General features: G+C 37.8%; 1 protein-coding gene across 1 annotated transcript in view; it reads right to left on the reverse strand.

Annotated features, from left to right (window-relative positions):
* EXOC4 (exocyst complex component 4) overlaps positions 1–20,763 on the reverse strand; it is a 740,765-nt gene that overhangs the window by 659,640 nt on the left and 60,362 nt on the right. The window contains exon 5 of the mRNA XM_046020865.1: positions 13,971–14,080. Coding sequence (XP_045876821.1) covers positions 13,971–14,080 — 110 coding nt within the window. The remainder of the gene's footprint in view (positions 1–13,970; positions 14,081–20,763) is intronic.

Below are 20,763 nucleotides of genomic sequence, written 5' to 3' on the forward strand. Positions count from 1 at the left end.
AACTATTTATCTTAAATACCATTCATCTCACCAATGAAAAATTACCTCTAACATCTTTTATTCTAATTAATGCACCCACTGGTACAGATGAGAGAGCAGTCTCTGATGCACGGGTTGCCCCTGGAGTATAGAATCTTGATTAGGGTCTTTCAAATGTTAACTAACTACCCCTGAAGTGTGGATTCCTGATTAAGGTACTTCAGAAATGTTAACTAAGCCCCCCTAAGGTGCAGATTAAATTACTTTAAAGGAAACTACAGACAATATAACACCCTACTCCTGAAAGGAGGCTGCCAAAAGTTATTACCAACTCTGTGCTAAGGACCATCATTTACATGAAGCTAGGGGTTTTTACAGTCCCAGCACAGGAATAGTTTCATCTCAGAGGTGGAGAATGAAAGCACAATGAATGTGCCCAGGTCCACCCATAAGTGAAAGTGGGCTAAGGGGGAAATGATGGTATGTTTCAGGAGGAAGGTAGAGTGAAGGGTAGACTATTAACGATAAAAACAAAACGATACTGTTCAGTTTCCCTTGGCACAGCGCTTAACATACACGATCTCTTTTAAAGCAAGGAGGATGCATCTTTGAAAGTCAAGGAGTAGCCACCAGTGGAAAAGTGGCTACTAAAAACTTTAAGTGGGCAACAGGATAAGAGAAGACACAAGGAACAGATGAAAAAATTGTTTATATTAATATTCAATAATATGTATTGGGTTTTGTGAGTTCAACTGCCTAAAGAGATAATACGATGTGGTAAAAAGAGCAAGAGCGGGGCCTCATAGGACTTTAGATCTGATTATCAACTCTACCACATTCTAACTGGGTAAATCTCTCTTCAAGTCATTAAATCTTGCAGGACTTCAACTTTCTCATCTGTAAAATGGAAATAATATTACCTACACAACTGTATATATTAAAGGAGGTAATATGACATCAAAACACAAAAACAAACCCCCAAGAAATGGGGGAAAATGTACTTTTACAACATCTAGCTTTAGGAACTCCTGGATTGCTAGAGACAATAGAAATTACTGAATTCGCCATTTCTCCTATTTCCTCCAAAAACAACACAGAACAACCAGAAGAACAAACAAAAGCTCATACAAATCATACCCTCAGGATAACCTGCAGATTGGAAATGCCCCAAATTCACAACCATAAATAAAAATAAGAAAAAAACACCTAATCCCATCAAAGGATCACCCAGGCTCCTGACCTACCTCTGCTCTGCCACAAGGCTTTGTTGCAAGCAAAACATGGCTGTTGAAGAACCATGAAAAAACTAGGAGGTTAGCAATGATTCTAAGACTGATCTAAAAAAGACTACGACCACTCTACATTTCAAATACTCAAAAAGTATCCAAAGAGATGAGAGCATGGACTAGAGGGAAGAGAGTTTAAGAGGAGATAATTTGTAGGAGCAGTATTTGAGACCTCCAGCCTCTATGGGAGAAATCAGACAAACGGAAGAGAGAAATGTCCTTTGGCTACTGGATAGTGAAGGGAGAAAGAAGCATAAAGGGAAAATTCAGGACACCACGAGAGAACCAAAATTCTGAGAACAACCTTCTCCTACCATCAAAACAAATAATACACTCAAGTATTTGGATTTTGCTAGGCTGACAGAAGAGGGAGCCAATGATCTAGGAATTCAATTAAACACCCCAAACCCATAAAGAGAGAACAGGAAAAAATGAACAAATTCTTATGAAGGTATGGGGCAGAGGGGTTGTCAGAAAATCCAACACACATTAAAAGAGGAAAATTTCCTGCAACAAAACTATCATGAAGCACAAGAGTATTAGTTAGCAACACTCCAGATGGAAGAAATATATTCAAACAAGAACCTGCGGATACAAAAGCCATCTTGAGTCAGAAATCCCAAAACTAAGAACAGACATGGACAAATAAAAGAAAGGTCTGAGAAGCAAATGGACTAAACTGAGAAGAGACAATGGAAGAAAAAGGATATTACTTCAGACAGGAAGAATAAATTATAAAATACCCAAGAGAAAACAGACACAAATGAGTATCTTATAAAGGGTATTAAGGAAATTCAGGGAACCAAAATAGAGAATAAAAGGGATATAAAGAAAAAAGTACAAAGACCAAAGAGAAAGCAATAGAAATGGAAGACAGGCAAAGAAAAAGGTAACATATTAGAAGAAAAACAAACAACAGGTTGTTTAAAATTATTTTTTAAAAAATCTTGAATCTACAAAATGAAAGAGCCTATTGGGTACCTGGGAAAATCAGCCATTCAAAAAATAAACAAACAAACAAACTCCAGGGCATACCCTACTACAACTGTTAAGTTCCTAGGTTAAAAAGTCATTGAAGTCTACAGGCTCACAACTTACAAGGCCAAACAAGGCAAACTGGTGCAGCCACTCTGGAAAAACAGTATGGAGATTTCTCAAAAAGTTAAAAATAGAACTACCCTATGACCCAGCAACTGCACTACTACATATTTATCCAAAAGATGACAAAAATAGTGATTCAAAGAGGCACATGCACCTCAATGTTTATAACAGAAATGCCCACAACTACCAAAAAAATGGAAATAGCTCAGATGTCCATCAACAGAAGAATGGATAAAGGAGATGTGGTACATATATACAATGGAATATTGCTCTGCCATCAAAAAGTATGAAATCCTGCCATTCACAATAATGTGGATAGAATTAGAGGGTATTATGTTAAGCAAAATAAGTCAATCATAGGGTGCCTGGGTGGCTCAGTGGGTTAAGCTTCTGCCTTCTGCTCAGGTCACGATCTCAGGGTCCTGGGATTGAGTCCCACATCGGGCTCTCTGCTCAGCAGGGAGCCTGCTTCCCCCCCGCCCCCTCTCTGCCTGCCTCTCTGCCAACTTGTAATCTCTCTCTGTGTGTCAAATAAATAAATAAAATCTTAAAAAAGAATAAGTCAGTCAGAGAAAGACAAATATCATGATTTCACTCATAGATAGAACTTAAGAAAAAATCAGATGAACATAGGAGAAAGTAAGGAAAAATAAAATAAGGTGAAATAAGAGAGGCAAACCATAAGAGACTTTTTTTTTAAGATTTTACTTACTCATTTGAGAGAGAGCAAGCAGGCACAAGCTGGGGAGGGGGGGGCGGTGGCACTGGGAGAGGAAGCAGCAGGCTCCCCACTGAGCAGGGAGCCCAACACAGGGTTCAATCCCAGGACCCTGGGAATCATTATCTAAGCAATAGGCAGACACTTAAAGGTCTGAGCCACTCAGGTGCCTCAAGAGACTCTTAACTATAGGAAACAAATTAAGGGTTGCTGGAACGGAGGTGGGTAGGGATGGGCTAAATGGGTGATGGGCATTAAGGAGGGCACTTGTTGTAATAAGCACTGGGTGTTATTGTAACTGATGAATCACTAAACTCCACCAGGAACCTAATAATACACTATATGTTAACCAACTTAAAGGTAAATAAAAAATTTTAATTAAAAAATTTTCATAAAACACAAAAAAGAAGATAATGAAGTAGCATTTTATAATAAAAAAAGAAAGAATATCAGTAGGTAAAAATTGTAAACTAATGAATTTATACCCATCTAAGCTGTCCTTTAAGTACCAAGGCTACAGGACCTACTAAAGAAATTCTGCACCCATGAGCCTTTTCTTAAGGAATCTTTTGATGAGCCAAGAGATGAGTGGAAAAACTTCAGCAAAAAAGATTGATGATGAGCATTTAAAACATTTAAGTGTAGATTTAAGATAAAAACACAACTGGCAGGTGTGAATGGAAGATAGCTAAGACAAATACATTATAAACAATAAAAAGTAAAAAATAACACAAATAGAAGCTAGCAGAAAAGAAAGGATAACGAAGTCATGCTGTTACTTAGGCAAAAGACAGGGATTAAAGGATATCCACAAAAACAGAAATGTGAGAGGGAAAGATTAAAGCATTAAAAAGGGACTAAGCATTTTTCTATGTTTTTAAAAACATAAAAAGACAAGGAAAAAACACCTCCTAAACAACAACAACAAAAAAAGTGTTAAAGGAGCAAAGAATATCTCAGAGAAAAAGAACCATAGCAACTATACATATTTATAAAATACTACAATAGAGGGGCGCCTGGGTGGCTCAGTGGGTTAAAGCCTCTGCCTTCGGAACAGGTCATGATCCCAGGGTCCTGGGATAGAGTCCCGCATCGGGCTCTCTGTTCAGTGGGGAGCCTGCTCCCCGCCCCCTCCCACCCCGGCTTGCTTTCTGCCTACTTGTGATCTCTGTCTGTCAAATAAATAAATAAAATCTTAAAAAAAAAAAAAAACAATACTACGAAAGAGCTGAGAAAAACATTAGTCTTATCAATATACATCAATAGATCATACTCATCTATTAAAAGAAAAGGATTTTCAATTTGAGTCACAAAGCAGGGCCCAACAATAGGCTATACACAGATCTCAAAACCAGTAATTTAGAAAGGCTAGAAATATAGAATAAACAAAAGACGCCAGTCAAAAAGCATTAACCATTATGACGAAGGGCATCTTTTAATATCACATGCCACAATTCGTAACAAGGCTACAACACTTACAAATACTGACATACCAAATTAAACAGCAGCCACCATTTTGAAATAAAACTACAAGGGAGGCAGAGATACAGGGGAAAACCCACTAATAGAAAACTTGAATACATCACAAAAAAAAAAAAAAAAAGAGATCGAAGACCTAAACAGTAATTAAATAATGCAGATCTTATGGATATATATCAACTCTATACCTGATAACCAAGAATGTACCCGTTAGGGCCGATTTAATGTTTAAACCTGTTTAACTATTAGGGCCTGCTTAGCCATATTGCCTAGGTAGCCATACTGTTCTTTACATACACGGACTTCATTCCAGGAATAAATGCCCCAGGAGTTCCTGGTATGGGTTCCGGTATGGATTCCGGGAGTAAACGCCTTAACAATAGAAGCCATGTACCTTGGGTCTGCAGTTACGTCCTATAAAACCAGCCTGTGAGATCGGGACGGGGTCGCTCTCTTCGGAGGCGGCCCTGGCTGGTCAGTCTGACTTCTAATGCTTAGCATAGAATAAAGCTTTGCATAACTTTCACTTTGTCTCAGTCTCATTCCTTTGATAATGGACCCCAACAGTACCTTTTACTCAAGCACCCACAGGACATTCACAAACACTGGTCATGTATTGTCACAGAGAAAATGTAAGTTCCATGAAGTAAAAGTATTACCAACAACAATACTCTCTGAACTCAACACAAAAAAGCTAGAAAGAATTAAGAGAAAATAAAATTCTTCCATTAAAAACACTGTATCAAGGGGTGCCTAGGTGGCTCAGTCAGTTAAGCGTCTGCCTCCAGCTCAGGTCATGATCCCGGGGACCTGGGCTCGAGCTTGGCAGCCATTAGTCTCCCTGCTCAGTAAAGAGTCTGGTTCGCCCTCTGCCTCTCCCTCTGCCCCTCGCAACACAAACCCAACTCATGCACTTTCTCTCTCTCCCTCTCTAATAAATAAATAAAATCTTTAAAAACAATGGATTTCAAATGAGAAGATATTTTTAAAATGATAATGGAAACTTTAAATATCAAGGTATATGGGATGCATTTAAGGTGTTGAGAAAAATTCCTGTCACTGAACACTTTTATCAGTAAAACTGAAAGAAAATATATGATTTCAACGTCTAGATCAGAAGAAAAAATAAACCAAAAGAAAACACAAAGAAGGAAATAAAGATAAAAGCAGAAAATGAGGTGGAGGGCGCCTGGATGGCTCAGTGGGTTAAGCCACTGCCTTCGGCTCAGGTCATGATCTCGGGGTCCTGGGATCGAGTCCCACATCGGGCTCTCTGCTCGGCGGGGAGCCTGCTTCCCTCTCTCTCTCTCTCTGCCTGCCTCTCTGCCTACTTGTGATCTCTCTCTCTCGCTGTCAAATAAATAAATAAATAAAATCTTTAAAAAAAAAAAAAAAAGAAAAGAAAATGAGGTGGAGAACAGAAAAATGAACTAACCAATAATCAAAATAGTGGTTATTTCTTGAAAATTAAAAACAAAAACAAAACAAAAAACCCTTACACAATAGACAAACCACCAGCTACTTTGATCAAGAAAAGGGAGCTAGTGCAAATAAAAAGATAAAAAGAGAAAAGGAAATTTCAAAATCAGAAGAAAATACTGATCTCTGTATAGATAAAATCTGAAAAATTAAATGAAATCAATAACTTCCTAGAAAAACACACATTATTAAAATTTATCCCAACAGAGCAGAATGCTTAAAGAGAACAATCTACACAGGAAAAAAGACAGAAAATTAATAAAAAGCAAAAATATGAAAAAGTATCAGATCCAAATGTTTTCACAGGGAAATTCCCTAACCTTCAAATATCAGAGAATCCCAATGCTCCATAAGTTGTTCTAGAGCACTGAAAATGAAGAAAAATTTCCCTTCCTTTTATGAAGCAAATTATTATATTGAATGCAAAATCTGGTATGATTTAGACAGTAGGCTAATATCCTTTATAAACATCAATGCAAAAACTCGAAGTAAACTATTAGCAAACAGAATTCACCCTCACACTGAGAAAGTAACACACCATCATCAAGAGGCATTTATTCTAGGAAATGAAAAATTGGTTCAATATTAGGAAATCCATTAAAATGTAACACAGTAAGAGATTTAAAGACAAAATAGAAAAAAGTGGATGAAAGACAATGACAATTCACAAAAAAATCAAAATGGGCTTTAAAATTTCCTTACAGAAAATTGTTCAAAGTGACTCATAGTAAGAGAAATGCAAATTAAACAATACTGTGATACCATTTTCATCCATCAAATGGGCAAAAGGTCTAACAACATAATTTGGCAAGGCTGTGGGGAAAACGAGCACTCTCACACACTCATGGTACAATTTAAGCTGGTAAACTCTCCTGGGGAATTTGGCCATACCAAAAAAATACACATGGCCTTCTCTTGATTGAGCTATCCCTTCTCTAGATGTTTACCCTAATGATACACCTCCAACATTATGAAAACACATATGCACAATGTTATTCATTACATCACGACTTATAAAGGCAAAATATAGTAAACAATCTATATACCATACATAAGAGCTTGGCTGAACTATGATAAATCACCATAATGGAGAAGTATGCAAGGGTTAAAAAAAATAGGAAGAAAGCTGGGGCACATGGGTGACTCAGTGGGTTAAGCCTCTGCCTTAGGCTCAGGTCATGATCCCAGGGTCCTGGGATTGAGCCCCGCATCAGGCTCTCTGCTCAGCAGGGAGCCTGCTTCTCCCTCTCTCTCTTTGCCTACCTCTCTGCCTACTTGTGATCTCTGCTGTCAAATAAATAAATAAAACCTTTAAAAAAAATAATAAGAAAGCATAATCTATATAAACAGAAATAGAGTGATTTCTAGGATATAAAGTGAGAACAGCAAAATATAAGAGTATCTAAAGTAAAATTCCCCCCTTCATGGAACATTTAAGAAGAAACACAGGAAGAATAAACCAGAAACTCACGAAATTGATTAACTACAAGGCATGGGTAGAAAAACAGAAAAATGATTAGCATCCATTAACTCTCTTGTAACAGTAATAAAGAAATGGCCTAACAAAAACCTGGCAAATGACAGACAATTTACAAGAGACCCAAATGGTTCATATACATGGAAAGATTCTCAACATCTCTAGAAACCTCAGAAATGCAAACTAAAATTACAAACTAAAATAATAAAAACACAGAGCCTATCAGATTTGTGAAAATCCATTTGCAAAAATTAAAAGTCAAACAAAGCCAATTTTAAGGGGAATAGAGAACCAAAGCTCTTGCATAATTCAGAGAAATCTACATTGGTACAATAACTTAAAAAGCTATCTGCAGGGGCGCTTGTGTGGCTCAGTCAGTTAAAAGTCTGACTCTTGATTTTGGGTCAGGTCATGATCTCAAGGTCATACAATCAAACCCAGTGTTGGACTCCACTTAAGAGTGTCTCTCTCTCCCTCTGCCCCTCCCCACCTGCTCTCTTGCTTAAAATAATAATAATAAGAAGAAGAAGAAGAAGAAGAAGAAGAAGAATAAAAATAGCTACTTGGCAAGTGAAGTTTAAAATGCACAACATTCTTATTTATACAGATACAACACACATGGCCCCCAAAGAATAGAGCTTCCTCACTTTGGAGGCATTGTGGCACATAGAGAAAACAGCAGTGCTTAGCCAGCACAACAAGGATAAATGGGGATGGCTGCAAGTAGCTAAGAGAACTTGCCTAGAGATTCCAATTGCCCCAAGACCAGACTAGCTACACCAAAGGCTGAAGGATTCAGTATCCCAGATATACCTATAACCCACTCCCAAGAGATCAGTAGCTGGGAAACTGTCCTATAGTTTACAAACTGTCCTACAGTGTACAACAATACTCACTGTTATAAGGTCCCTAATAATGAAAAACTGAAACTTATAACTTGTCTATCAATAGAAGAATGGATAAATTGTGATTACATAATAAGATACTACACAGTAGTTAAATAAACGAGAGCTACATCATAACATAAGAAAATCCAAAAAAGTGCAATGTTGAGCTCAAAACCCAAGTAGCAGAATGATACATATATGATACAAAATCAGTAAATTCATTAAATTATATCATTAAACTTAAGTAAATATGTAAATTAAGCTACACAATTTATTTACGCCCTAAAATACTCAAAGTAATATACTTTGTATATATAAACAAATATACACAATATTATAACACTTACATATAAATATATACATATATAAACATATAAACTATGCATATTGTTTCTGTATTTACAAAAACACAATATATATACATACATACACACAGTAAAAGTATGCAAACATACAGGAAAAAGATAGGGAACAATTTCAAAATAGTAGTTACCAAAAGGGTAGAAGAGAGAAGAAAGGAAATTGAGGAACAATTCATGCATTCATGGGGGCGTTTCAACTGTACCTATAAATTTTTTTTAAAGAATCTGAATCAAGTATGGAAAAATATTAAGACTTATTAACCTAGTAGGAAATACATAATGATGGTTATATTCATCTCCTATTCATAATAAATAAATGTATTTTAATTAAACTCTGGCCTTGCTTTATTTTTACATTTATAAATATCTGAACCATTAGTTCTATTTTGCCTCCCTTATATATAGTCCTCAGCTCTACTTATGATTAATCACAGAAATCAACCAACATATTTAATAGCAAATGAAGGATACTTGAGGAACAACTGATTTAAAATGCCAAGGGAGGCCCCAACTTCAGGACAGAAGTACCTCAAAAGGCATCATATTGTTGTGGAGAACTTTCACTATTCTAGACATGTGAGTTGCAAGAAGAAAAATTTCATCTCCTTTTATATTAGGATTCATAGCTCCCACTCCATGTACAGAGAATTTAAATATCAAATCCTAAATTTTTAAGAAAAGTATCAAATCCCAGAACAAGATTTTATGAAATAAAATACACATGAGAAAACAGCAGCAAAAGAAAAAAAAAATCATTTAATTTGCGCTCTCTTTAGGTTTTATTGCTTAACCTATGCTGGTACCAGAAAGAAAGGAAGTAAGAAGTCCAGTTTCATTATAGTTACATTCACAGCAATCCCAGCAGGGGCATGCATAAAATGAATAAAGAAGCCACAAATGAAATGCCTGTGTTACCCCGGGAGTAATTGCTCAGTCAAAACGTTCCAAAGGCAGTTTGCCAAATGACAGGACATACTGGGAATCCAAAAGCTTAAACCAACATTTTACTACAATTATTGGCTTTTCTCCATGCTTCTCCCATCCTTTTACCTAAGTTATAGTTGAATTACTACATCTAAATTAGACATTAGTTTCCTGTACATTACAAAATACTGTGACTGATGAGAAATAGGAGAAAGGCTTGCAAAATATATCGCTTACTCATTTAGAGTGGGAACAGCATGACGCTACCTTCCAACAATTACCATCTGGTCAACCTGTACCGATCACTCAACCTCTGTGAGTGGAATATATTTATAAAGTGAGTTTTAAAAATACCTGATTAACTAGAGTATATAAGCAATCTCCCATATTTACTACACAAACTGCCTATTATGTTTGCGCTTACTTTTTAATATTTAACATTTGCATTTTTTTCTTATTAGCTAGTTTTATTGATTTACAGGGGTTCTTTATATATTCTGGATACTTAACCTCTGTTGGATAAATGCCAATCTTTCCATGTTCTATGGACTCTTCTGTAAATTGCCCGTGATTTGCTCCTTCTTTAAGAGGCCATTTCTTTTCCTCACTAATGTGCAGGAAAGCTAAGTGGATGCTAATCATCTTTCTCTCACTGGATTTCTTGCTTCTTCCAACCTGTGCCTTGATTTTACATTTTGTAATTAAATTTTTAATTAGATGATACATACACATTTACAGTTCTATACTTTTATAACTTAAGTATTTAATAGACTGAAATAGGATAGATACAATAATCACCAGATAATGACAACAGTACCTGCCATAACTACCTCATAGGACTGCAGCCATCAGTTGAATGATTTACAAAAGCCTTACAAATATGCCTTACAAACCAATATGCCTTACAAACCATAACATGTAAACTATAATGGAAAATCTCACAGAAAAGTCACTTACACCTCTACCTGTAAAGAAGACATTTGAAAAAGACTCATTTGCAAACCATCGAAATTCTTGTTCAAATTGAAAGTCCTCAGGAATCACCTCCAACCTAAATTTAAGGTACCCCAATAAGACCTGTTCTATCCGGGGATTCCCTATTGGAACATCCGCTATAAAAAACATCAGTTCTAATGGATACACCCTCCATCCTACTATTTCACAAGATGAGAGGGGAGTTTTAAAAGCCTATGTTAAATTTCCTGCTGAAAATGACTATTACTTTCAAGGATGACTTGCAGGGCACTTCACAAATATACTCTTAGGACTTACTGTTCATTAAGAATAAGAAAATATCTGCCCTTTATTTATAGCGTATTTCATCAGCCTCACACTTTTATACGTACTTGGTAACATTTTATGCAGTTCTCTACATAATTTCCTTCTTCCTCATTTACATAACCCCCTTTAATAATGTGACCCAGATTAATATAGTCCTTAAGACTGAAACTGCAATGATTTAAAAAGACTTCACACATAATTTAAAAAAAGTCAAAATTTTACATCTTGGCGCCTCAAGATAACTCAAGTCAGAAAATAGGCAGTGCAGAATGTGGTAAGCAGAATGACTGTCCCCAAAAGATACCCATGTCCTAATCCCCAGACTCTCTGAATATGTCTCATGGCAAAAGGAGACTTCGTAGATGTGTTTAAGGCTAAGGACCTTGAACTGGGCAGAGCAGCCTGAATTAGCCAGGTGGAATCAATCCAGTCACTCACGTCCTTAAAAGAGGAAGGAGGCAGAAGAGTGGGTCAGAGAGATGGGACACACTGTCGCTGGTTTTGAAGAGAGAGGAAGAGGGCAATAATCTGGGAAAGCAGCCCATAAGAGCTGCGAAAGGCAAGGAAATGGACTCTCCTGTAGAGCCTCCAGAAGGAACACAGCCATGCCAACATCTTGATTTTAGTTCAATGAGACCCATACCGGACTTCTACAAAACTGTAAGATGATAAATTTATGTTCTCATAATTTATTGTGGCAACAGGAAAAAACTAATACCCAGAGCATCCCTAGCTTTTTTGCAGGAAAACAAACCAGTTAGAAGGGCATAGTCTGGAACCCAGCTCCTTACTTGAAATCACAGCGCTACTCCTGGTCAGTTGTGTCAGCTTAAACCAATTATTAACCCTCTATGCCCTGGTTTTCTCATCTGTAGAATGGAGCTATTGTAATAATAGTACCTACCTACAGAGATTGTTAAAGGACTGAGCTAATTCATGCAAAGCACTTAAAATGTTGTTCTACATATGGTAGGCACTAAACACATCTTACCTACTGCATTTCATCAGTAATATTTCAACCATCTTCTCTTTTGGTCACCCACAGAAAAATGATGAGACCAACAGCCTTCAACAGTGAAAGAAATGAGCCCTTCTAAAAAGAAAGGTTTGTAGCTTAGGTACAAGCAGTCTCCATGATGGTCCCAGCGCCACTCAACTACCACTCGGCTCTTCAAGAGTCATCCCCAATAAGGAAGGAACAGACTCCCAAAGACAAAGTGTTACCATGAACTCCATGAAGTGAGAAATGCTAACTCAACTATGGGCTTGACAGAAAAAGAACCCATCAAAGAGTCAGCTGTCTGATTAAAAATAATACATGTAGCAAAATGAGTTTCTACTGAAATTTGCCATAACTGGCATTTTTTCGACTTACTTAGTATTTACACAGTGCTTTTCATTTGCAAATGCCTGCCCTATCATTTCTTTGTAAACAATTAAAATTTTTATTTTACTTAGCCATTGACTCGGCAACAATTGCTTCAATTGCTATAACCAGGCTAAGCAGTGATGGTTCACGCTATAAAAACACAAAGATAAAACAACTGATAATTTCTTCTAGAGGAAGAGGTAAATTACAAAAGTATAAATGTATAATGTTTCATAATTCCACGCTCTACAACAGCTCAAAGCAGTGTCAAAACTCAAAAGAATAGTAATACTATGTCACAAAGAAGGAGAAATTTTTTAGCTCCAGGAAGAGGCTTGAGTACAAACCTTGTAAAGTGTCACAATAAACGTAAATGTTCCGGGTTTTTGGGTTTTTTGGGTTTTTTGAATCATTAAGTAGACCAAGAGTAAAATCTATTACAAAAGAATTTCTATGCTTTTCCTACAGTAAAAGCAATAAACCTCAAGATTCCAAGCCTAAATAACCCTAAAATTTAATTAAATGATATTTTGAAAGGTAATTAAATATGCCCCAGCAACAATATATATAGTCAGGCTCTCAAAAGAAACACTTTCAATTAGTTACACAAAATGTATTGACTGACTCCAAATTTTTTCTCTGCCTTTCCACCTTTTCATTATTTCAAGCTCTACAGGACTACAGAACTAGAAAAGAACTATAAGAACTAATTTACCCCTGCAAGGCCAACGATAACTGACATCCTCATTCCTTAAAAGGTACTGAGGACTTTCGCTGTGACACAAAGGCACCGCAGAACATCTCACAGAAAAAAATCCCATCTCCTTCTCCTCAACCCAGTGCTGCCATAGTTGAAGACTCTTTGCAGAGGCCTGGGCCAAGACAGTCTGGGCCAAGGTCAGCTGACCCCTCTGACAGGGCAGGTCTGAGTCATTCCAGAATAAATCCCCTAAATCTGTGTTCAGATTCAAAGCATACTCTCCCTCTCTGATCGTAAATGTAGGCCAGAATGGCTCTTATTCAACAGAATAGTATGTAGCCCAAGAACAAACATGGCTAGTTTGTGGGTATGACCTCAACGTACATTATATGTGTGCGTGTGCACACCCATATGTCAGCACATGTGGAAACAGGGAAGGCACTGGAAAACACAAGGTCTCTCTATAGAGGACACAGGATCTGGAGCAGATCTAGAGCACTCAGAAGCTCTCAAGGATCAGAGAGAGCATGCAACATGTACGGCAGCTGGGTAAAAGCTGACAGAAACAACCGAGGTCATGATGGGGAGGGGCGGGTGGAGGGATGGCAGGGGGTAAGACTCCCTGCATCAAAGAGCATTCCAATTCAACTTCAGAAACACAAACAGTGCTGGTCAAATAAGGCCTAAATAGATCGGATTTAGGAGACGGGCCAGATTCAGCTGCCAGTTTTCAAAGCTGATAATGCAACAGGCCCAACCAGTCATCTTCTATCTTACTCCCTCTGAGGGTGGCACAGAGCTCACCAGAAGCTCCAAGGCACTAACCTCAGGACCTCCCAGGCCTGACCCCCCAGATTTCCCCAGGTCTTTACTAAGGAACTACAACATTATGAAAAGAAGGTGAGTGACTAAAGAATTAAATACTTACCACTTGAGCTTCCAGGAGTAGAAAACTGAGAGGTATCAAGGAATTTTCGAGGCGTAGGAAGGTTTGTAACATCAATCAGAGGAACGGGAGAAGCATCTTTTATAAGAGAGCTGAAAGGGAAAGGTAGGTAGTTACCACTTTCTCCAAAACCCCACTACCTGCCCATCCCTTAAACCTTTCGTTTTGGCATAAGCCCTCTGTACACTGATTTCAAGTGTCTTCCAAGTGTATTTCCAGCGGTGACTGTACAGAGACGGGTACAGAGATGTAGTCTAAGAGTTCCAAGAATTCAAATTTTTGTCTTTTTATCTCAATGCTAGCTGGGTCTAAAAAAATTAGCATAAATATATTCTGGATCATCTGGATGACTACCTTACCACGAACTTATGCCATGCAAATTCAGTACCCTCCTCTGTTCCTATATTAATATTAATTTATCAGCAAAGAAAGATCACATGTGACCATATCATGATAACTGAACTAAGGTTTAAGTATTTAAGCTTTGTTTAACTTGTGTTTTTCAAGCTGGAGTTTTTTTATATACTCTGGGAGTTCACTACATTTAGTTTTCTTTAAAAGAGGCTCATGGGACGCCTGGGTGACTCAGTCGGTTAAGCATCTGTCTGCCTTCAGTGTAGGTCATGATCCCAGAGTCCTGGGATCGAGTCCCACATCAGGATCCTTGCTCGGCAGGGAGCCTGCTTCTCCCTCTGCCTGTTCCTCCCCTTATTTGTGCTCTCACTCACTCTCTGACAAATAAAATAAAATCTTTAAAAAAAGAAAAAAAAATCATAAATTTCATCAAGTTGAGAATCATGACAATAAAAGATGATTTAAGGAACTCAAACAGGTTAATTCAGTATTTGATTACCCATTTCACCTTTTCCATAAAGGCCTTAGCAACTCATCTTAATGATTAACTTTAGCATCTCCAGAATAAACACATTAATTTTAAATGACATAAAGACTATAAAAAAACAATTAAATTTTCAAGTTAATTCACATTTATAGCCATCTGGTAAGTGAAAGAAGTAGGCAATTCCAACGCAAGTCAAACTCATGTTCTACTCTCAAGAAACTGAATCATCTACAGGGTGCCTGGCTGGCTCATTCAGAAGCACGAGGCTCTTAATCTTGGGGCCAAAAGTTCGGGCCTCATGTTGGGTGTAGAGATTACTAAAAAAAAAAATAACAAACTTAAAAAAGAATGAAACAAAATCGTCAAATCACATTGTAACCAAAACAGAAAAGCTTCTCTAAGTTCCAAGGGTAGACAGGTCAAAGCCGCAGCTCTCACCTCTTTCCTGTCCCACCAACATCAGTAGCAGTGGCTGACCACAGACGTGATTCTCACAGTGGGTTGTAAAGGGTGGGCAGGCCGAGCAGGGGAAGCAGGGACAAGACTACAACTTAAGGAAAGATTTCTCCAAATGGGAAAGACGTTGTACATTTCAAACACCGGCATCCGCACATCCCACAGGGACATAACCCCACCTCCCTCTCACCCCTCCTTTGGGATCCATAGCGCTAGATATGTGTGTATTTCTGATCTAATAAGCATATGTGTGTTCTTCAGAAAACTGAAAAACAAACTTTAGGTTGAAGGCAAAATCATCATTTAAGGTTTATTTTTATCAAGTGCCAATAACATGTGAGCTATTGTCCCGGGCCTTGAGGATAACGGACAGTTAGTGAGGTCCCCCTTCTCACTTCCTACATGGAAGAAGGGATCACGACACAATTAAGCTGGCAGCATCTCAGTGCCTGGCACAGGGCTCAGCGCTGAGGGTCCAAGTACGACTACGAAACGAGTGAAACCAAACAGCCTATTTCCAACTGCTGGAATCACTTGCAGACTCATGCGAAACCTCAAGCATAAGATATAAAACTAACAAAAGTAACGCTTACCTAGAATTAAACTGACATAGTTACCCATCATTCTTTTCCTCCATTATAAGCCTGTTTAGCTCCTATTTACACATAGACTGTCTTAAGAAACAGTCTTCAAATCCGCTGATTCGTCACAATAGTTTGTCTATTTATAAAGTCAGTAAGGTCACAGATTTACCTAGTCCTCCTTTCCATACTGACCACCGCTCCATCTCTGGTCTTCCCTCGGCTGCCTTACCTTGTCCTCTGAACACTGCTCACAACCGCCCCGCGAGCTCCATATCCCTATCTAGCCTGGATTCGCAAACCCAAGGAGACAGAGGATCATCAGGGACGTTTATGGTGCTGCTACTCACTAGTAAGAAAAAGTTCATTTCAATTCTAAATGATGGGAAAAATATGCAATAAATATTTCTAAAACAAAAATGGAGAAGTTTGGGGCGCCTGGGTGGCTCAGTGGGTTGGAGTCTCTGCCTTCAGCTCGGGTCGTGATCCCAGGGTCCTGGGATGGAGACCTGGATGGGCTCTCTGCTCAGCGGGGAGCCTGCTTCCCTTCCTCTCTCTCTGCCTGCCTCTCTGCCTACCTATGATCTCTGTCAAATAAATAAATAAAATCTTAAAAAAAATGGAGAAGTTATTTTTGAAGCATTGGTCCACGAAGGTATCGGTTAACAGGAAAGTTCAGGTGCAGAGCTGCATTACAGCCTGTCATCCTATGAATGAAATCATACACGGAGTGCATATTTGTGTGCGGTGATACGTGTATTTTTGTGGGTATAATACAAAGTTCTATAAACACAGATGTGCACAAGCCTCACGTTAAATTAAAACCTACAATTATTTTCTCAATTTTTTTTAAAGATTTTTTATTTATTTATTTGACAGAGAGAGATCACAAGTAGATAGAGAGGCAGGCAGAGAGAGAGAGGGAAGCAGGCCCCTGCTGAGCAGAGAGCCCAATGCGGGACTCGATCCTAGGACCCTGAGATCATGACCTGAGCCGAAGGCAGCGGTTTAACCCACTAAGCCACCCAGGCGCCCTTATTTTCTCAATTTTAACTAAAAATATGTTTCTGTTAAATACAGGGTGGTAAATGTCTTGCCATTTTAACTCTGAAAAACATAACCTACTGACTTTATTATCAGAGCCAGAAGGGCCCTTACACTCCATCAATAAACTTTTAGAAAGTCAATTTACCGCAAGACTATTTTCATAGACTCATCTCTCTAAAATTTTCCCCTGGGCTTCAATTTTCTCCTTTGTGAACACCAACCCAAAGGCAAGCAACTCTGGAAATGACTTTTGGTTTTTCTCTTGTTCCGTTATGAAAGGACTTAGTCTCAGGAGTTCAAGAGAAAGCGGGCACACCCACTCGTTTAGCTACGACAGACATGAAGCTCGACACAACGGCAGGCGCTATTATGGAATCGTGCATTTAATTAGTGTGCACCTCTGTTTCCATCTCTGAAGAAACAAAGCTGAGCATATATGAGTACCTCCAAAGGGTTCTGAATCTCTCTGAGGAAGTATTTTTGAAAGAAAAAAAAAATTAAAATTAGCTCTTCTTATCAGGTTTGTAATTCGAGTGCACGGAACAGCTTTATTTTGAAAGAAATATTGGTACAAGTTATTGTTCTTTTAAAATATCTATGATTATAAGTTTTTATTTTAAATCCATTTAGAGTCATTCGGAGCTAAGCTGTATAAGGACAGGTGACTACATAAAATACTTTCTGGCATAAGACCGCCCCCCTGCCCCTGCCAAATCACTAACTGCATATTGTGATTGAACGTGGTCTGTTATTTACTAACCACAGGGTGGCAGACAGAAAAACTACAGAGCAAATTATACCAAAAACAACCCCTACCCTCATAATCCTATGGACCTTCTGAGTATTAACTACCCATCCATCTAGTAAGGATCTACTTCTTCGCGTTTGACTCCAATAGCCATGAAAGGTTTGGGTTTTGTGGGGTTTTTTAAAGAAGGGTTAGAAGTACTAACAGCTTGGGATGCCTGGGTGGCTCAGTGGGTTAAAGCCTCTGCCTTCAGCTCAGGTTATGATCCCAGGGTCCTGTCTCTCTGCTCAGCAAGGAGCCAGCTTCCCTTCCTCTCTCTCTGCCTGCCTTTCTGCCTACTTGTGATCTCTGTCTGTCAAATAAATAATTTTTTTAAAAAAGTACTAACAGCTTATTAAACATTTGCTTTTTAATTAGAACTCATTTCTGTTCCTTCACTTAATAATACGTCCAAAATTCACAGGGGCAGCTCCCTTGGCTGATTTTATCGTCAAACTAAAACTTGACAGAGGAGAGTTGAACTTTAAGTTGTAAATTTAGTAATGAATGGATTCACCTCTATAACCCCAACAGCTGGCATGGTACCTGGCAAAGAGCAAATGTTCATAAAAGTTTGTTAAATCAAACTGAGCTGAGAAATAGCTGTCAAAGATAATATGCCCTTAGTAAGAAAATTTAACTGAATAATGAAACAGGAATGGCTGGCAAAGTAATCCTCTATAGTTCCAAGTTCTGTCTGAACATACAGAAAGAAAAATGAATGTCAAAAACAGTCATGATCCAAATGACAGATAAGAGTGAAGATGTGTAATACAAAATAAAGTGAAACTAAAATCCAGGCAAAGAGGAAAAAAGATGAGAAAACTGAAAGATAAAAAGAAAACAGACATAAAAAGAAAAAACTTCCGAAGACAAAACAGGGGATAAATAACACAACAGGGTCAAGCACACTCTTCACACCCCACCCCAGACAAATATGGACAGCAAATTCCATGGGGCTGAAATTTTCTCCCCCATGAGCCAAAGAGCATCCAAGGATACAAGGTCAAATCAAGTTTTAACCTGGGATGCATGAAGTAAAAGTATGAACTTAAAATAACCGTTTTACTGGCTTTATCAATTTATAAAGGTATTATAGGTTTTTAAAAAACATTAAGAAAATAAAAATAGGGGTGCCTGGGTGGCTCAGTGGGTTAAAGCCTCTGCCTTCGGCTCAGGTCATGATCCCAGCGTCCTGGGATCAAGCCCCACATCCAGCTCTCTGCTCAGCAGGGAGCCTGCTTCCCTCTCTCTCTCTGCCTGCCTATCTGCCTACTTGTGATCTGTCAAATAAATAAATAAAATCTTTAACAAAAAAAAAAGAAAAGAAAAATAACCTACTAATATAGTCTAGTGCCTTTCAAAACATTTAACAGAAAAGTGTCTGTCCATCTATCCCTGCGGTGCTACATATACACATACTCATACACACAAAAATGTACATGCTTTCTTTTCTAACCTTATTTGGATCATCCCATATAGAATTTTAAATCCTAGGTTTTCATTTCAGCAGTAAGCATTTTGCCATTTCACTAAAAATGATCTTTGGGGTGGCTCAGTTGGTTAAGCATCTGACTCTTGGTTTTGGCTCAGGTTGTGCTCTCAGGGCTGTAAGAATGAGCCCTGCTTCTGGCTCTACACTTAGTGTGGTGTCTGCCTAGAGTTTCTCTTGCCCTCTCCCTCTGCCCTTTCCATCTCCACCCCCATCTAAAATAAATAAATACTTAAAAAAAAATAATCTCCAAAAGCATCACCAATAATTGTATTACTCTTAAAGTAAAAATACATGCTTATGATGAATACATTCATAGTCCTAAGTTATGAAGGAGTCCTTCTTTCCTATTTCCCACCCACCATTTCCATTTCTCACAGGTAATTCTTTTGATCAGTGTCAGCATTCCTTCCAGGAATTTTCTATAAACACAGAAACATTTATGTCTACAAATAAAGGATACATAGTTAAGTAGGGATCCTCTCAATTCTTACACAAATAGGATCATCCTGTATTACTGTCTCTCAGTTGGCTTTTTTTGGACCCAAGAATATATCTTGAAATCTTTCTCTAACAGCACAAAGAGATCTTTCTCTTCATTTAAGAATTACATTGCATTGATATGCCATAATTCATTTAACGATAAACATCTAAGTCCTGTATTTTTGTTTATCAATATCCTTTATCCTTTATCAAATACCCTTATCAAAAACATTTCAATGAATATCCTGTTACATATATTTTTATGATATAATACTATATTTCTAGGATATGGGCCTACAAAGCCTCCTCCACACACATACTCTTCATTTTTTCTAGTGGTAGTAAGTTTTATCATATGATTTTAAAATTGACTTAGATTTTTTTGTATACAATAACACATACACATCTAAATTGACCTTCTTTAGTCAAAAGTCTCAATACCCATTTCTAAATAGCCTTCATTCCCTCTACTTACTTGGATTATTGTTTATATTAAAGTCCCCCCCAAAAATATATTAAAGTCCCATACATCCTGCATCTGTTTCTAAATTCTGTTTGGCTATACCAATCTGATTTTCTATTTGCATACCTGTATGTACTGTTCTGATTAGTTTTAAAATATATTTTAATATTAGATAAGAAAGGCCTTATTATCTCCCTTCAATTTTATCCCTTTTTTTTCAAAAGGTTTTATTTAATTGGTGGTTCACAGACCCTGGGGCTAATAATACATTATATATTTAATAAATAAGTAAATAAATAGATAAATAAATGGTTTTATTTGACAGAGAGACACAGTGATTGAGGGACCACAAGCAGGGGAAGTGGGAGAGGGAGAAGCAGGCTTCCCACTGAGCAGGGAGCCCGATGTGGGGCTCAATCCCAGGACCCCAGGATCATGACCTGAGCCAAAGGCAGACGCTTAACAACTGAGCCATCCAGGCGCCTTCCCTTCAATTTTTCTTTTAAATAATTCTTGTTCATTTATTCTTCTATGTGAAGTATAGATCTAATAATTTCAAAAAACCCAACTGGGCTTTAACTGGGACTGATCTCTTTAAGTAAATGGAAGGTCTCCTCATTTATTT

The sequence above is a fragment of the Meles meles genome, chromosome 10, assembly GCF_922984935.1.
Source record: "Meles meles chromosome 10, mMelMel3.1 paternal haplotype, whole genome shotgun sequence".
Classification (NCBI taxonomy): Eukaryota; Metazoa; Chordata; class Mammalia; order Carnivora; family Mustelidae; genus Meles; species Meles meles.